The sequence below is a fragment of the Chiloscyllium punctatum genome, chromosome 12 (assembly GCF_047496795.1).
Source record: "Chiloscyllium punctatum isolate Juve2018m chromosome 12, sChiPun1.3, whole genome shotgun sequence".
Taxonomy (NCBI): domain Eukaryota; kingdom Metazoa; phylum Chordata; class Chondrichthyes; order Orectolobiformes; family Hemiscylliidae; genus Chiloscyllium; species Chiloscyllium punctatum.
Window position 1 is genome coordinate 30,105,386 of NC_092750.1, and position 19,275 is coordinate 30,124,660.

Genomic DNA, 19,275 nt, shown 5'->3' on the forward strand with positions numbered 1-19,275 from the left:
TACACATCCCTGAATACCATGGGCAATTTAGCACAGCCATTTCACCTAATCTGTACATCTTTGGATTGTGGGAGGAAACCGGCGCACCTGGAGGAAACCCACACAGACACAGGGAGAATGTGCAAACTCCACATAGACAATCTCCCAAGGCTGGAATCAAACCTAGGTCCCGGGTGCTGTGAGGTAGTAGTGCTAACCACTGAGCCACTGTGCCACCCTTTATGATACAAGTATTCAACCAACAACTAATCATTCTAACTTTCACCTTCATAATTCGCATTGGCTAATTTTTTGTGGAAGTGGCATTAAATAACGTAATTTGGACTAATAACAAATTGCAAATTTGTGCATATTGCCACTTGATTCTAAAATCACCATTGAAAACTTAAAGGAGAAATCACAAAATATTTTCTCAATGTCAAGATTTTGATCTTTTCATGCTCAATGTATTTTCCCAACTTGCTCATCATTGCCCACACCAAACCAGGAAAGGGAAAATTCTGGCTTTTGTTTCACCTTCTATTGAGGAATACCAATAAAAGAATCAGGAGAAAAGAGGAAAAGGCAAACTAGAAGAATTAGTAAGAATAACACAAATGACCAGTAATGGAATGCAATCATAGAATACAGAAGTGAAATAACTACAAAAAGCAACAAAAGAAGGTATAAAATTAAAATTGCTTGAAGCATCATCCCAAGTATTCAAATCAAAACAGATGACCTGCGGAAAATAGTTTATAATGAGGACAAAGATACAATAAGAAGAGTTGCTAACTGAAATATAGATAGAGAGCAGAATTCAAAATTAATTACTCAAGCTTTAACACATTTAGGACAGAAAGAGAAGGAAGGAGGAAATAAAGTACCTGTTCTTGTTAAAGATAGCACAATGGAATTAGAAATGAATATTACTAACAGTAATCCATATGGATTAAGTTAAAAGATAAGAAAGGATCCATCACCATAATGGTGAGAGAAAGTTGGAGGAAAAGTGCATAAATCTGTTGTTAGTGGCAGGTGGTGAGATCACGATGTGGGAAGCCTAGGAAGTAAACCATATTGAAGTTGCTTAAAGCATTCCCCAGTCCAATGTCTAAGGACAGGCCTATTGAGGATCCAGTATCTGAAAGAAGCCCATGGAGAACCACAGTCTTGCCCTTGCTGCCTTAATACATGATTGGCACTTAATGGAGTGAGCATTTCTGAAAAGAGGTGACATCATGCTCTCAACAACTCTCCAGGCATTAATGGAGATCCCTATCATCTGCACTAAGTTCAAACCCACTTGTGGAAAGGATGAGAACCTGAGGCCACCACCATCTGATAGTCACCAAGAAATCAAATAGATAATTCAGGACAAACATCTGTACACAGAGAGGAGTGAGTTTCATGGGAAGTAATTGAGACAAGTACTGCAGATGCAGTTAAGAGGAGGCTAGTTAAACATATGACAGAATGAAGGGGTTGTGCCAAGAGAACATAAGAAATAGGAACAATATGGCTTCTTCAGCCAGTTCTGCCACAGTATGACCATGACTAATATTTTTCCCTTTAACTCCATTTTCCAACCCACTCTCCATATCTCTTTCATTTCCCATATATTTTTGAATATATTTTAACAATAGAGGCTCCCCAATCCTTGAGAGTGGAGAATTCCAAAGATTTCAGCCTCTGATTGAAGAAATGTCACCTTATCTCACTTCTAAATTATTGACCTTTTCATCCTTAGATTGTGCCCTCTGAGTGTGTTAGATCCCCAACCAGAAGAAATAACTTTCCAGTACTTACAACACCTAGCCCCTTCAGAATCTTGTATGTCTCAGTGTCTCATTTTCCTAAACTCCAGAGAATATACACCCAATGGACTAAACCTCTCATTATAGGACAAACCTGTTATCCCAGGAAGCAATCTGGTGAATGTTCATGTTAGATCAGAAAACGTGGCTGAGGTCAGTTGAATGGCCTATTTCTGTGCTTTATATTCTATATAATTATATATATGTGCAGAGAAGGTTTTTTCAAGCAAGTAGCATTACATTTCTGAAGGTCAGACCCTTTTCTACTATATTTCCAATTCCTGTGGGACTTACACATTACATTCACTCATACTCCAGGTACTCCTTGGTCTCTCCTCAGGTACTTTATGTTTTTGATCAGCAGGTGAAGGCATGTCAAATAATCTCCGAAAATGTACACACCATTCTTTGCATCTTTCTATTCGAAGTTTTATAGCCTCGTCAACAAAGTTGTTAATTCTTCACTTAGCAATGTTCATTCTTCAACCGCATTGATCAATAAATAACTGCATCCTCCATCTCTTTAAATAGTTAATAATTTCATGTTATGACTGATTGCTGGAATTATTACTATTACTGCTGGATGGGAAATAGGCACCCATTTTATTACATTTTTCAAATGATGAAATATATTCTACATCTTCAGAACCTAGTGATATCATTTTTAAAAAAACTACTGTCATGCTCAGTTAACCTCCAAACAAACTGTAAATCTTAAATTGGTATGCTGTTTTGTACAAACTAGTGCAATCTGCTCTTTCAAGATTGTGGCTTACAGAATTTCTCCTCATACATGGCCAGCAATATCAATTATAGTTTAATACTGAATCCCACAAGATACTAATAAATTTTGTCTGTATCAGATTAAAGATTGATGAATAACTTTGTCACTTTGTACAACAATAGAATTTTTGGACAACAATAGAATCTTTAGATCATGATTGCACTCAATTTTACTTTAAAGCTTTGCCCCAAGATTTCTGTGATTAAGCATTTGCAAATTGTCGTGTAAAAATGTGCGCAGATAATTGTTGATTTCTTGAAACATCAGTTACACAAAGTCTCAAAAAGTTTGATCAGTTATGATATTCTAATTTTAATAGGGCATATCTATTTAAACAGAATTCATTATGAGATTCTTAAATAGTATTAAATTACATATAAAGACTTGCACATGAAGAGTTCTTATCAGGCCAGCCAGACCATTGTAAGACTGTTATCTTCTTGTCTGGGATTTCATTAGCTAGATCATGTTGTTGTTCTTTTAGAGCAAAATGACAATCAAGTGGTAAGGCATAGAAAGTAATAATTGGACCTCCCTGTACCATTTTACAAGTAATAAAAGACAGATTTAGACAAATGTTCTATTCCCCAAGGTCAATTGAAAGATATCTGACCCAATACTAGGGTAGGTGATTTTCAGCACTTACTTGTACATATTAAAACGAACTGTTGGACTCTTTACATTTGTATCTGAAGGACCTCAGATCTATTTTAGGTCTCTTTAAAAAATTGCATTGCAATAAGTATTCTTGAATGGACATTGAAACATGGGTAGCAGCCACCAATGAAAAGTATTGTTTTTAGGGAAAAAAAATTTAAAAATAGATGTTGCTATGATTCCAGGAGGAACAGGAATTCTCATCCATATTCCTGGTTTCACAATCACCCTTTACCAACTGCCAAGGCTTCCCTTTGCATTATTACCAGTGAGGCAAGTGGCTTGACACTAACCTATGTAAGGTGGATGAGCTGCCTGTGTAGCCATCACAAGTACTGGCAGCTCACCCAAATAACATAAATGAGGCCCAATGCCTAGCGCCAGCTTGGAAACCTGGCGTGTGCTGATAGTCTGCCATAGGTTACCTTAATGCAGGACATAACCAGTTTGTAAACCCGAGAGTTTTGGATCACAGGAACTGAAGTACCAGTCATGAGAAAGTGACAATTTTGTTCTGAAAGAGATTAAGTTATTTGTACTGTCAATCTGAGATTAGTTAGGGTCCTGATTTATTCATGAGGAGGAGGATCTGATCATTGAACTATAAATAAATGCTAAAGGCAATTCTTTGAAGGCATCAGCTGGAAAAATGTCCAAGAGAAGAAATAAGGTGCACATTGCCTCAGTGTGGGATGATAGGAAAAGAGGTTGAACAGGTAATTGATTTGATCAGTTGGGTTCATCCAATTTAAAGTAAAACTTTGATTATGGATATCTTGGCTATAATGGATATTCAGTTATATTTCTATACCTGTAATGCTTTTGCAGTTTATTGTATTAAAAGAATTGAGAAAGGTAATAACTGCATACAGAATTTGATCAAAGGATATTATCGGTTTGATGTAGTATGGTTAGTACAGTGAATTGAAAATCATTAAAGAATTTCAGCTTGATTCTGTTGGAACTTGGATTGACTGTTCTGAAGCAGAACTAGGAGATGGTATACCTCCAGCAAAGCAGCACATTAGCATTTACCATTAATCACAAACTGCCTTATTCCAGGTGTATGCTGGTGCTATAAGATATACATGACAAAATTTATGTTTGTAAATACAACTCCATCAAAAAACTAACTGCTTAAGGTCATTTTACAGGAGCCCAAAAACCAGATTTGGTTCAGATGTTTTGTTCAATCAAACTAAAAACCTGGGGGTAGAAATTCCAGTTCAGCACTCACCTGCCTAAGATTTTCCATCTATTACCCTTTAAGACAAAATCAAAATTTTAAAATAACTTTATTTAGAAATAAATGAAATACAAATTTATCACTTACACAAAGCACATTTATTTTTTGTCATTCCGCTCCCAGTCAAAACGTTATGTGTTCAAGCCCTACCTCGGAGACTTGAGTACATAATCTAGGCTGACACTATGATGCAACACTAAGGGACTGTTGCTTTCCAAAAGATATAGACTTTTGGGTGAAATATTAAACTAAGGCCCCAATTGGCTCCTGAGTTGGAAGTAAAGATCCCATAACATCATTATACAGAAAGACAGAGCGTGTCATCTAAAGTCTAAAGATAGATATCCAGCAACTATTTCGAAGTTTTCTAGGGACTTTGCAGCATGCAGAATTGGATGCTGTGTATCCGCTACCACAATAGTGACTGTACTACAAACATATTTAATTGTCTGTAAAATGCTCTTGATTGCCCTGGTGTCAAGAAAGGCACTAAATGAATGTAGGTTTTGTTTCCTTTTGCTTTGAATATACCCCATTTTCATTGGGCTTTTTTTGACAATCATTGGTTTTATCAAATTGACATTCTATTTGCTTCTTTCTGTTGTTGTAATGCATTCGTAACACCATTGTTCTAGAAGCAAAGGAAATTTTAAGGGGAGCTCGGGCTAAACAGTTCCCCACTTTCTCAGAATAATGCATTCAGCCAAGTCTGTACAGCCACCTCTTCCAATAATCAGATTGATGCCAAAAGGTATGAGATAATGTACAGCTATCTAGTTATAATGGGGTTGGATTATTCAGTTATGTTCAGAGGATTGAGTGAAGGAACCTTGTTTAAAAGGACACTGACGGATTCGCCCTAGTGGGGCAGGATGAGACATCTTGCTAAATCAGAAAGTCCTTAGGATTTTTAAGCTCAGGACTACAGTTTTTGCTGAGAACGTGATATAATATAGAAGCATGGCAGCGTCTTTGGCTCTGTTAAAAGGGAATAAGTTTTCTGAGTGTATTTGTTGCCGAGCAACATTTGGTCATTGTTGATTTGAGTGAGATTGCTATAGTAAAGGTTTTAAAATACAAAATCTTGGCCTGCAATCCTTCGTGAGGATCACAGAGAAATTCATGATTTTGAAAGTAATGTTATCAGTCTCTAAGGAGATTGTAATGTGCATATTCTAGTCTACTGGCACTTAAAATAAGTTCAAAGTACTGATGAATTTATGCAGTTGGCACACTGTACTTGCGTAGTCTGATCAAATGATCAGAAGAGGAGTAGCACTTCACAGGGATCTCTGTTTCTTCTAAAAACTGCAACAAGTCAATGACATGAGAACTTTTGGGAATATTAAAGATAATGCAATACATTATCACGCAACAGCCTGTGCTCCATACGCTGATGATGTTGCAGCTTATTCACCATCATTGTTTATCTCCCGTTCAATATTGTTATCTCCCATTCAATATTGTTTATCTCCCGTTCAATATTGTTTTCGGTCTAAGTGAACAAACTAATGCCAATGTTTAAAATGATATAAGAGGAAATGAAATGTAAGGGGGTTTATAGAATTCATCATGGCCATCAGTCAGGCATTCAAATTTGAGGTTGTCCAACTATAGATAACTAGCAAATTGAGTTATCTGTTTTATTCATTCAGGGGATGTGAGGATCGCTGACTCAGCCAACAATTATTACCCTAATTGCTCCATGGGCAGTTAAGGCATTGTTATGGGTCTGGAGTCATATAGAGGTCAGACCCAGGTAAGAATAGCAGATTTCCTTCCTTAAAAGACATTAATGAATTTGATGAAAGATAGTAAAATCACTTGTTGTTGAATGTTAATTGGATATTCATACAGGAATAAAAGACGGAGAGTGTCTTTGAACTATTACTTATAAACAGAGGGAGAGACAAGCATACTTTTAGTGTTTCAAAAAGTTAAACTTCTATCTTTAGGGTGTAGGTAAAAGGTCAAATTTCAATAATTCTCCATGTGATTATGCATCAGTCTTTGTCATAAATATAGTTAATGGGGCATTTATAAGTTGATCCATTGATAGAAATGATGCTACAACAATACGTGCTTTTTTTCAGTTTCTAATACCAAAGAAAATCTTTGATAGTTTTCTTTACTTCTGACAAAATAATATTTAATGTGATTTTTGATAGCATTTTGTAACGTAAACATCTGTTGTTTGGCTTGCATGTTTTTTTTCCGAAGACCAGAAGTACAGATCTCTGGAATAAAACCGTTACTCACACTCCTTCTAGGGAATGTATTTTTCAGAATAAGATAACCATCTGCAGAGACTGGGATTAAATTCTTTCTGCATTGATTATGTCCTCCTGAACTAAAATAGAGATAACAATCAATATGTCATATATGCATTATACCTTCTAAACCCTTTAATTCAGGAGTCTCATTTGAATGTTGCAATTACAGGGACATAAATAAAAACAGAAATAAAATTCTCTGTTCTTCTCTGTCAAATTCATGACTTTAAAATATTTGTAATTGATGAACCAGAAGTTTTTCTGTGAGTTGATTGATTTTGATTTGTGACCATTCTTGGTGAAGTGTTGAAAATTGCTTTTAATCCATAGACAAAGAAATCCTGAATTCTGATCATGTGTTTAGTTTGACTTTCAGTACATTTTTATTTCAGATTATGTATTTGTTAGCTACAGTTGGCTGGACTTGGGTATTGGTTCTGGATTCAACAACTTTCAATAATGTGTAGAACATGCAACTCTGAAACATTTGGGAATGCAGTCTGCAAAATTTCACTTGAAGTGCTTTTTTTTTGAAGATAAATGGAGTGACAAATTTGGGGAAATAATGTTACTATCCTGCAGTACTAAAAGCATCCTGTAATATATTACATCAAATTTACAAAAAAAAATGTGCATTGTGGAGCTGATCTGGTTAGGGGAGGTTATACTTCTGATACACAAGCTCTGCTTTTTGTCTGTTTATAATCTATATGGTTTGATTTTAAGAGCAAGATAATTGTGAATCAAACAGTTTCACTACTTTGCTTTTGTTTTCAATCAAAGACAGCAAAAGGCAGAAGCTGGGATGTAACAATCATTTGCTGTATCTTCTTTCCCTCAACCCCATGCCAAACATTACACTATTTTTGCCTTTTGGATAAAGGGTTACCAAATGTTACTTAGTTTTGCATAGTTAACATTTCAGTAATGGGTAGTCAAGATTCTCTCAGCAACAACACAGCATTTTCTAAAGCAATTTGGCGTTGTTGTAGCAACTTGTGGTAGAGCTCTGAATAAAACAGATGTCACTGTGGCAGACTGATGCAAGAACAATCTATCACTATTTTGTTACCACTCCTCCTGTCCAAGCAAGTCATCAGAATGGCAGTTTTAGCTGCATAATTATCACTGTAAGATGTTGGCAATGTCTTCGTTCATCCTGTTATTAAAAGGTGAAATGTTACATTAGTCTTCATGGCTGCTTGGTTGAGAAGCTGATGAATGAATGAGGCATTGACCATTTACTACTTATTGTTCAGATTTTTCCTTCTTAAATTGAGGCTAAAACCGCTCTTTCTTAAGCATATTGCATACCTTAAAGTTCATTGAAATATTCTCAAGTCATCAATTAGAGATTTCATCTTGTTGGGATATGGATTTCATGCATTGATCTCTTTGAGGATGTATTTGGAAATTATTAAGAAAGAACATTACAAGCTAAGATTTTTGTGAGATTAAAAATATGCAGCCGAGCTTTGGTATGGAAGTGAAGATACAAATACAAAGCATGAATAAATTAAAGATAAAATGGACATTAAAATAAGTTACAACCTTTACTTTTTTACATTCAGTTTATGCTAATTATTTAATTTGGAGTTCTGCAAAGTATTGCAGTTTATGGTATATGGACATTAAAACTGTTAAATACTGCAGTATGTATTATATGAAACAGTTTTTCAGATCAATTGTGTCTGAGATGTACATATAAATCTAAACAAGAACTTCTAGCAATTATCATGGTCCAGCCTATGACATAGACTATACATGTTGCAGGACTCTGGTGTGTATTTTCTCCATATGTCTAAACTAGTGGACTATAAATTTGAGAACTTTGTTTTTAATTATTAATTTTTCCAATGACATCTGGCATAGGATTTTCCTTTCTTGGCAGGAAGACAACTCTCAGAAGTGGATATTCAGCTTTGGTGAGGTGATTACATATCATATACTGCATATCTAAAACAAGCACCCTGGGAAACTGTCAAAATGAACTATCAAGAATATTTTCAGAGAGGAGAGAAATCAGAATGGGCAGGTAGTTCTATTACATTTTGGTCCATGAATATTAATTATTTTAAATAAGTGTCATTTTCTTAACCAGATAAAACCTTCAAAATCTGTATATCTTGGAGCTAGTAAAACATTTTTTTTTTGCATTCTCTTGATCCTATGTAAGCTGGTAAAAACTTGGAAGTTAAAAATATGCAAGATGTACCTGCACTGTAAATGCTAAAGAGTGAATGTGCTCTTGAATTCTCAGCATTCTTTACAAAAGAAATAGACCACTTTTCATTGTTATTATAGATAACAGCTCTGTCTGTTATCTGTGTGAATCAGACAGTGTGTATAGTGCTAGTTTGTACAGTCACAGTCTAAAGCATAGCAATGACGAAATCAATCTGACACTTTCACAATATGAAGCTTTATCTCAAAGCACACACAGCAGATTTGCTAGTCATAACCCCACATTTTAATGACTGACGCATGCGGGAAGCAATTTCATTTTTTTTCTGAAAGGGATAAGTGAGTATCCAGTTAATACCAATCATGAATTCAAGCCAACTAACAAAATTGATGCTACATACCCTGTTCTTGTTTTGCATATTCTGCAGTTTGAAATGCAATAATGAGCCAGTTTATACACACATATCCGGATACAGTTAATCTAAGAAAGTTCACTGTGCATTTGACGCATCTACTAGTTGAATCTGAATTTATCCAGCTTGCCTCTGTTCTGTCCTTAAACTAATCAGTCTTAAGTCTGTTAAATTCCCTCAGATCTATTACAAATAATCACAGCTTTTATGCATGTTTTAAGAAAAGTACTGGTTATAGAGTTATACAAGCAGAAACAGTATAAATAAAATATTCATATAAAAATAGTCTCTTACAAAATATATTCTCTTAACCTATGGTTCCTTTTTCCACATGATGGGATTTGTCTGGAGTATCAAATTTGATAATCTTTAGGTTCAAATGATTCATAATTAGTTAACATTTCAAAGTGAAAAAATAATCAAGTTTTTTTTACAGTAGTTTAAAGGATCATAACAGTTTGATTTTCCAGACAACTAGCAGCAAAACAGCAGAAGATTTACAAAAGATGCCTGCTTTTGTCAGTAAAAAGCCTGATGCTGCAGGATAAAGAATATTCCTGCAAATACAGCTGTTAGAAATATCGGAGCAAAACCTAATATATACAGCCAAACAAATCCAATTCTTGCTGTATCTAAAGAAATTATTCTACAAAGAATATAAAACTCTTCCTTTGTAGAAGTAAAGTTCTTTTTAAATAAATTAATATTAGTTTCTTTTTCTCTAAATATATTGTTAAATATTGTCGTTACTATTTACTTAATGTTGCTGGTATAGTCAGTCATTATGTCCAAGTGCCCCAGTCCACCATGGTTTTCTTAATGGCTGTGAAAAAATGTGGCAGAAAAGAAAAAGCTGATAAGTCAGTGTCTATGGGAAACTGAAAACAGTAATACTTGTTGTAGCCAATCCTGTGAGATCCAGACAGGCAAGTCAAGCAGAAGCTTTTCACAAATGCAGAAACCTAAATCTGCATAATCCACACTCAAAGCAGAAATTCTCACAAGGGCATTGTCAACCCTGTCATGTTTATAGTCCATATTTAAAGGGCTTTATTTTCAAGCCAAGTTACTGCTGATTTCACTATGGCTTTTTCAACCTTGTGCCATTTTCAGTTCAGACCTGGATTTATTTCAATGCACTAATTGAAATAGGCTTTACATATTTAAAATCTGTATGGTTATATTTATGGAGATGGCAGCAGGTGCTATTTTCTCTTTGCAATCCAGCTGGGCTCATCAATCTGGCAATATTATCAGACAGGGATCCTCAAGCTTTTGCACTCTATAGGAAAGCGAGACATTATTTGCAAACTCACAGCCACTAGATTGAGATCATGTGCAAATTTAGGAGTATTTTCTTTGGAGGGTATGACTGTCCTCCCTATAAAGGATTTAATTTCATTTACATGTATAAACTTCTGTTCTTTCACTGCAGGTGTTGCATTTGACATAGCAGCACCAGTGGAATTTGCAGTTGCACTGCCAGACCCTGGAATACTGGTGCGTGTTGTATCCTCGTCCGCAACACATCAAATCACAACTGTTATTTTGCGAGGATGTCTTGTTACACATTCTTCCCTGTGTCCCAACGCTCCCCGTGATTGGGTCTTCCTCGCAGTAGTTAGGGGATTTCTCAATGTAGACTAAGTCTGTAACCATAGGTTTGCGATATGAAAGTGGCTTTTTAATCTTCAAGAAGACTGGTCTCTTGTTTCGATGTGTCCTTACTGGTTCAACTTGAACTGCTTCATTGTATTTCTCTTTTAGGATGTAGCCAAGTTCTCTGAATTTGGGAAGCATTGTCCAGCATGTTTTAGTAGTACACGATCCAGACACTCCATGACATTTGCATTCCAGTTTCATATTTTCTCCAAGGATCTACATTAAAGTAAATGAAATACATTTTATCAATCCCACAATAACATTGCTTCATTTCTCTAACACTTCTCTTCATTTACAATGGATTATGAGAACCTTAAATATATCAAACTGCCTACTGACAAGATGGAAAAAGCAGTAAAGATTAATGAGATTCAGCAATTAATCATTCATAGATTAATCATTTCAGATGTTTCCTGGCATTCCTTTCTTATTTAATGGTTTTTGCCCATTGCAGATAAGTTGAAAGACCAAAACAAGCAGAAACTGGACACATAGTCCAAGGTGAAGGTAAATTCATTTTAGGTAACTGCATAGTGCAGTCAGAATTTTCACCTTTGGATTCTGAGTTTAAAAATTGCCCTTCTACGCTACACAGAAAAAAATGATTATGTATTAGTGGACAGTATCATTTGAAAGAAGCTAGGTGTGGTAAATAGGGCAGGCTTTGGCATAGGGGTAAGTGTCACTGGACTAGTAATCTCAAGGTATGGACTAATTTTCTAGTAATGTGAGTTCAAATCACACCATATGGTGGAATTCAAATTGACTATAACTTTAGAGTTCAAAAATAATGGTGACTATTTAACCTTCCGTTGACCTTCCCTCTTATGATAGAGTCAGAAGTGGGGATGTTTGCCAATGATTGCACAATGTTCAGCATCATTTGCAACTCTTCAGACCCTAAAGCAGTCCATGTTCAAATGTGACAAGGTCTAAACAATATCTAAGCATGGGCTGACAAGTGCCCATGGAACATTTGTGTCCCACAAATGCCAGGCAATGACCACCTCCAAAAGAGACACTCGAAACACCACCCTTTTGACAATCAATGGTGCTGCCATCACTGAATCCCCTACATTCACATCCTGGGAGTTACATTTACCAGAAACTCAGCTGGACTTGCCACATAAACACATCAGTTACAGCAGCAGATCAGAGGCTAGTGAAACTGCAGTAAAGAACTTATCTTTTGACTCCGAAATCCTGACCACCATCTACAGGCATAAGTCAGGAGTGTGATGGAATATTCCCAAATTGTTTGGATGGGTACAGCTCAAACAATACTAAGAAGCTTGATACCATCCACGACAAGGCAGCCCATTTGATTAGCACCATATCCACAAACATTGACTCCCTCCATCACCAACACTCAGTAGCAAGCAATGTGTACTATCTACAGGATGCACTGCCGAAATCCACCAAAGATCCTCAGACAGCACCTTCCAAACCCACAACCACTTCCATCTAGAAGGACAAGGGCAGCTGATACTTGGGTACATCACCACCTGAAAGTTCCCCTCCAAGCCACACACTGTCCCGACTTGGAAATATATCGCTGTTCTTTCATTGTGGATGGGTAAAAATCCTGCAATTTCACCCCAAGGGCATTGTGTGTCAACCTACAACATGTGGACTGCAGCAGTTCAAGAAGGTAGCTCACCACCACCTTCTCAAAAGCACTACAGACGAGCAATAAGTGCTGGCCAGAATGGACACCCACACCTCACGAATGATTTTTTAAAAATTTTCTGAAATCTGCCATGCTTATCCAGTCAGGCATAACGCGACTCCATATGTTTAATGTAGTTGATTCATAATTGCCCTCTAAAATGGGTTAGCAAGCCATTCAGTTGAAGAACAATTGGGGATGAACAATAAATGCTGGCCTAACCAGAGACAGTGGCATCCCATGGATAAAGTATGCCTTAGTGCAGGTTTGAGATGGGTTTATTATATTACAGGAACAAATTACAGTACGTTTCACTCTACACCTTATTGACATTATGCTTGGTCTGAGAATGCTCAATACTAATTCTGATTGCACAAAATAAATAACGTCCCCATCCTTAGTGGCTCAGTGAACTCAAAATCATAAGATCTATATCTATACATTATGCCCACTGTTTTCGAGGGATCTGTAGGAAATTCCCACCATTCTTCACCATTCCATAACACGACTCATATATTACCTGTTTACCCTTATGAAGGCTTTTCTCTAAACAGTTCTAATTGTGTCTTTTGAGCAATATTTATTAATCCACTTCCTTTCGCAATTTCTCTCATCTTTTTGATGATCCATAACCTGGAATCTTTAGTTCTCAGGCATGCCCAGCTTGTAATCAGGTTTTTATAAAAGCTACAATACCATATCCTTCAAGATAAATTTGTGTTTCTGACTGTCTATTTTTAGTTCTAATGCTACATGCATTTGTATGCCAACTCGGAGGGGATAATTGTTCCTATTCCATCCATATGCCATATTGGTGTAGTTCGCACATGTGTTGATGTAATACGCTAGTCGATGTGCTGCATATTGCTAGAAAAGCAATTTAAAGTATATTTCAGTACTTCTGCCTTATTTTTATGTTATTTTATTATTATGTCCTGCAATCTTTCTTTGTTCCCTAGTTATTTTGATGATCTGGATCCCCCTTTATATTTTTATTGCCTCTTTATTTTGTCTATATGCTGTTAATCTTGCCATCCAGAACTTCTTTACTGGCTTAAATTTTCTTCACAGTCCATTTAGCCTTTCTACTATGACTGAACTCAGCTTGACTCATACCAGCAGTATAATCCCCTCCTGTACTGGTATAAGTGACCCATTAAAAGGAAGCCTTCATTCACTCATAAGTCTTCCAGTAACACGTTATTTACCAACAATCTGTTTATCCCTATCCTAATTCGCATGTGTCAATATTCTGAAGATAACATCTTGAGACCTTGCTTTTAATTTTGTACCTATTTTGTTTCTTTAACCGTTTTTTTAAAATATCATTCTCAGAGTCCCAACACTTATTTTGCATCTCCAGTTACCAAACTTGCCAAAGAACTTTAGAGACAACAATGCTTGTTTGAAAGTAGGTCAGATATTTTTCAGATTTGGTAAGAACAACATGTTGTCATTCCTTAAAGAACATAAGGTTTCTATGACTTCATGGTCACGTTTACTGGTAGCAGTTTTCCATTTCCAGATTTGTCTTGTAATTGAACTCACATATTCAATATCCCACGGTGGATATTTGAACTCACCTTCCCAGGACTATTAGTTGAGATGTTTGGATTGTAAAGCCACAAACATAACTACAATGCCATTGTCTCTGACCCCCTTAGTTATCTCAGCATGATCTCCTCCTTGTTATTTTCTGTATGTTGTTTCCAATATGGATTACAACAGCTGTAATTCCTCCTCCATTGCCAAGTTTTCTCCGGGCTAATTAGAGATGTTCATCAGTAGGAAATGCAACGTTTTGACTAAAAGGAACGAGGGCTTTGATTTGATTCAAGTCAACCCTTAAAACAAGCATATTGTTGGGCTTTTGTAGAGTATTCTTTATCTTATTTTCACTTTATATATACCACAATAGTTTCTCATCTTAAAATCAATATCTGAGAACCTTGTAAATATTAGTGAATAGAAGACCAGAAACTCAGTTGGACGAATGCATAAATACAGTGGATACAAGAGCAGGTCAAAATTTAGGTATTCTGCAGTGAGTTATTCATCTAGGTGAGCTAACAGCCTGGTATCACTAGACTGTTAACCCAAAGGCCTAGGTAATGTTCTGAGAAACTGGGTTCAAATCCCACATAGTAGGTGCTGGATTGAATTCAATAAAAATCTGGAATTAAGAGTCTAATGAGGACCATGCTCCCATTATTAATTGTCATTAAAAAAACTCACCTTGTTCAATAACGTCCTTCAGGGAAGGAAATCTGCAATCCTTATCTGGTCTGGCCTACATGTGACTCCGGACCCAGAGCAATGTGGTTGACTCTTAACTGTCCTCTGGGCAATTGGGGATGGCAATAAATGATGGTTTAGCCAGTGATGCCCAAGTTGCATGAATGAATAAATAAAATAAACTCTTGACTTTCCCCAAAAGCCTCTCTACCATGTATATGGCACAATCATGAATGTTGTGAAATACTCTCCACTTGCAAGAGCAAGAGATTCCTAATTTCCTTTTCATTTGTGAGACAGATTCACAACAGCTCGGGATCAGAAAAGAATCTAATAACAAATTGAATCTGCATTTTCCACTACTATTCTGGATTAGTGGTGCTGGAAGAGCACAACAGTTCAGGCAGCATCCAAGTAGCTTCGAAATCGACGTTTCAGGCAAAAGCCCTTCATCAGGAATAAAGGCAGTGAGCCTGAAGCATGGAGAGATAAGCTAGAGGAGGGTGGCAGTGGGGAGAAAGTAGAATAGAGTACAATGGGTGAGTGGGGGAGGGGATGAAGGTGATAGGTCAAGGAGGAGAGGGTGGAGTGGATAGGTGGAAAAGGAGATAGGCAGGTAGGACAAGTCCGGACAAGTCATGGGGACAGTTACTGAGCTGGAAGTTTAGAACTAGGGTGAGGTGGGGGAAGGGGAAATGAGGAAACTGTTGAAGTCTACATTGATGCCCTGGGGTTGAAGTGTTCCGAGGCGGAAGGTGAGACGTTCTTCCTCCAGGCGTCTGGTGGTGAGGGAGCGGCAGTGAAGGAGGCCCAGGACCTCCATGTCCTCGGCAGAGTGGGAGGGGGAGTTGAAATGTTGGGCCACGGAGCGGTGTGGTTGATTGGTGCGGGTGTCCCGGAGATGTTCCCTAAAGCGCTCTGCTAGGAGGCGCCCAGTCTCCCCAATGTAGAGGAGACCACATCGGGAGCAACGGATAGAATAAATGATATTAGTGGATGTGCAAGTAAAATTTTGATGGATGTGGAAGGCTCCTTTAGGGCCTTGGATAGAGGTGAGGGAGGAGGTGTGGGCGCAGGTTTTACAGTTCCTGCGGTGGCAGGGGAAAGTGCCAGGATTGGACAGTGGGTTGTTTGGGGGCGTGGACCTGACCAGGTAGTTGCGGAGGGAACGGTCTTTGCGGAAGGCGGAAAGGGGTTTCAGGGACTAATTAAAAAACACTGTTGCAATGGATTGGTGAGAACATTACACTGCAACTAGTCCACTAGCCTGACCCAGGGATTGTAGATTCTGACACAGGGAGGTAATCTTCCAAGTTTGTACTAGCAGCAGGAGTCTTGCTTATCACCAGAACATAATGGAAAATCACACTGATATTATTTGTGCTTTACAAATAATCCTTAAATATCAAAGGTGTTCAAACCTTTAGCATCTTAAAATATTCTCCAAGTGGACCAGCATCTATAAAGGGTTGGACTCAGAGACAAGAGATTCTAATTTCAATTTAGTTTATATTCAAGTTCCCATAAAGATCAAAGAGAACATTCTTCAATTGGTACACTTGGATATATTGAATTGCCTGAACAAAGTATGGAAGAATGTACGACTAATAGAAGCGCACTCCAATCTTTTAAATGCATTTAGCTTTGTGAATAGTAGATCGATAGGGATGTATTAAAAATGAGATGGTGACGGATCATTCTTGCTCATTCTTCCTCTCTGTCCTGGGTCATCCAATAGACTCAGTCTCCGTAACAGGGAAATGAATTCCAAGTGGCTGTCAGATGTTTATTTGTCAGAGCAACAGAAAACAATTAGCATAATCCTTTTCTGCATCACTGAAGAAAGGATTAGAACTACTTTGAATTGGAAATGCGAGTGTTGGACTGGGATATACAAAGTTAAAAGTCACACAACACCAGGTTATAGACCAACCTGATCACCTGATGAAGGAGCGTCGCTCCGAAAGCTAGTGTGCTTCCAATTAAACCTGTTGGACTATAACCTGGTGTTGTGCAACTTTTAACTACTTTGAATGCATTGATGCATTGTTTATACATCATCGCCTTCTCACCATGCTTAGAGATAAATATATATGTACATAAGAAATTGGGAGCATGTGTATTTTTGTTCATTGTTTATGAGATGTGCGTGTCGCTGGTTAGACCAACATTTATTGTCTCTCCTTAATCGCCCTAGCGAAGGTAGTGATGGGCTCTCTTCTTCAACATTGCTGTCTTTGGGATGTAGAGACACCCAAAATGCTGTCAAGAATGATTTTGACCCAGTGACAGGGAAGGAATAGTGATAATTCCAAATCAGGATGGTATGTGACTTGGAGGTGAACTTGCACGTGGTGCTGTTGCCAATCATCTGCTGCCCTTGTCCTTCTAGGCTGTAGTAGTCATGGGTTTGGAGTCATGGGTTTGGAAGGAACCTTGCTGAGTTACTGTATCTTGTAGATACTGCAGACTACTCACACTGTCCATCAGGAATAGTTAGGAATGAATATTGACAATGTTCAATGGAGTGCCAATCAATCAGGCTGCATTGCCCTGGATGATGGCGAACTTCTTGAGTATTGCTGGAGCTATATTCACTGAGGCAAGTGGACAATACTGCATCACACTCCTGACTTTTGTCTTATAGATGGTGGATAGACTTTGGGGTGACAGGAAGAGTGTTACATCATGCAAAACTCCGAGCCTCTCACCTGCTCTTATTGCCACAGCATTTATATGGCAAGCCTAGTCCAGTTTCTGGAGTTAGTAGGCCATGCAGTGCCTCAAACCTGCTCCATCATTCGAAAAAATCACTGCTGATCCTCCATCTGGACTCCAAATCCTTCTTAATATTAATTGCATCAATTCGAAGTGCAAGTGATAGCACAGAAAAATATCCCATTTCATCATTTAAATATTACTCTTCAGTAAATCAATTCATGCTCTTTTGTTGTCATTCAATACATTTTTTAATTGATATTTTAACAGCTACTAAGTCTTAACCATCAAAATCATGGCAGATGAATTACACAAATTCAAAAGGTTATTATATCTGTGACACCTTCTACTTGAAAAAAACAAAATAATAATGTAATAGCACAACCCTCGGTAATTTATCAGTACATGTATAAAATATATTTTAAAATTTCATATAAGCACACTTACTGTGATTACATTTTCCAACAAAAAAATTAAAGAAGTAGTAGCAGGACATTTAGAAAATTATAAAACAATAAGACCGAATCAATATGGTTTTGTAAATAGGGAATTTATCCAAAATTATGAGGGGCATGGACAGGATAAATAGACAAAGTATTTTCCCTGGGATGAGGGAGTCCAGAACTAGAGGGCATAGGTTTAGGGTGAGGGGGAAAGATATAAAAGCGACCTAAGGGGCAACTTTTTCACACAAAGGGTAGTACATGTATGGAATGAGCTGCCAGAGGAAGTAGTGGAGGCTGGTACAATTGTAACATTTAAAAGGCATCTTGATGGGTATATGAATAGGAAGGGTTTGGAGGGATATGGGCCGGGTGCTGGCAAGTGGGACTAGACTAGGTTGGGATATCTGGTCGGCATGGACAAGTTGAACTAAAGGGTCTGTTTCCAAGCTGTACATCTCTATGACTATGACTCTAAATAGTATGTGACAAATCTATTAACATTTTTTGAGGATATTACAAGGAGGGTGAATAACAGGCTGCTAGATGTGGTGTGCTTTGGATAAAGTACTACATAAGAGATTACTGCAAAAGGTGAGAGCTTATGATGTTAGGAGTGGTATATTTGCATGGTTAAAGGACTGGCTAACTAACAGAAAATGAGGAGTCAGAATAATGGACAAGCTTCAAGATGGCAACTGTAACTAATAGGTCCACAACTATTTATAATCTACATTAATGACTTGAATGAAGAGACCAACTGTGTTGTAGCCAAGTCTTCTGATGATATGAAATAGGTAGAAAGACAGATTCTGAGGAAGATATAAAAAGTCTGCAAATAGAAATTAGATAAGTTAAATGAGTGGACAACAATCTGACAGATATGATATAATTTGGGAAAATGTGAAGTTGGCAAGAAGAATAGAAACTCAGGGTAGTTTTACAATGGGCACAAACTGTGAAATTCTGCATTACAGAGGTACCTGTGTATCCTTGAACATGAATCACACAAAATTAGCAAGGAGGTAGAGGTAGTAATTAGGAACACAAATGGAATGTTGGCTTTTATTGCAAGAGGTAGACGTAGGGAAGTCTTGCTACAGCTGTACAGAACATTGGAAAGATGGTATGTGTGTACAGTTTGGTCACCTTCCTTAGGAATAGACATACCTGGGATACTGTTCAGAGAATGTTC

The 19,275-nt window shown here is 37.3% G+C and overlaps 1 protein-coding gene across 2 annotated transcripts in view; it reads right to left on the reverse strand.

Moving 5' to 3' along the window:
* Positions 1-4,516: 4,516 nt before the first annotated feature.
* LOC140483745 (protein Wnt-7a) overlaps positions 4,517-19,275 on the reverse strand; it is a 30,307-nt gene continuing 15,548 nt past the window's right edge. For both annotated transcript variants that reach the window (XM_072582235.1, XM_072582237.1), the window contains exon 4: positions 4,517-11,231. In XM_072582235.1, the coding sequence (XP_072438336.1) occupies positions 10,752-11,231 (480 nt within the window). In that variant the 3' untranslated portion in view covers positions 4,517-10,751. The remainder of the gene's footprint in view (positions 11,232-19,275) is intronic.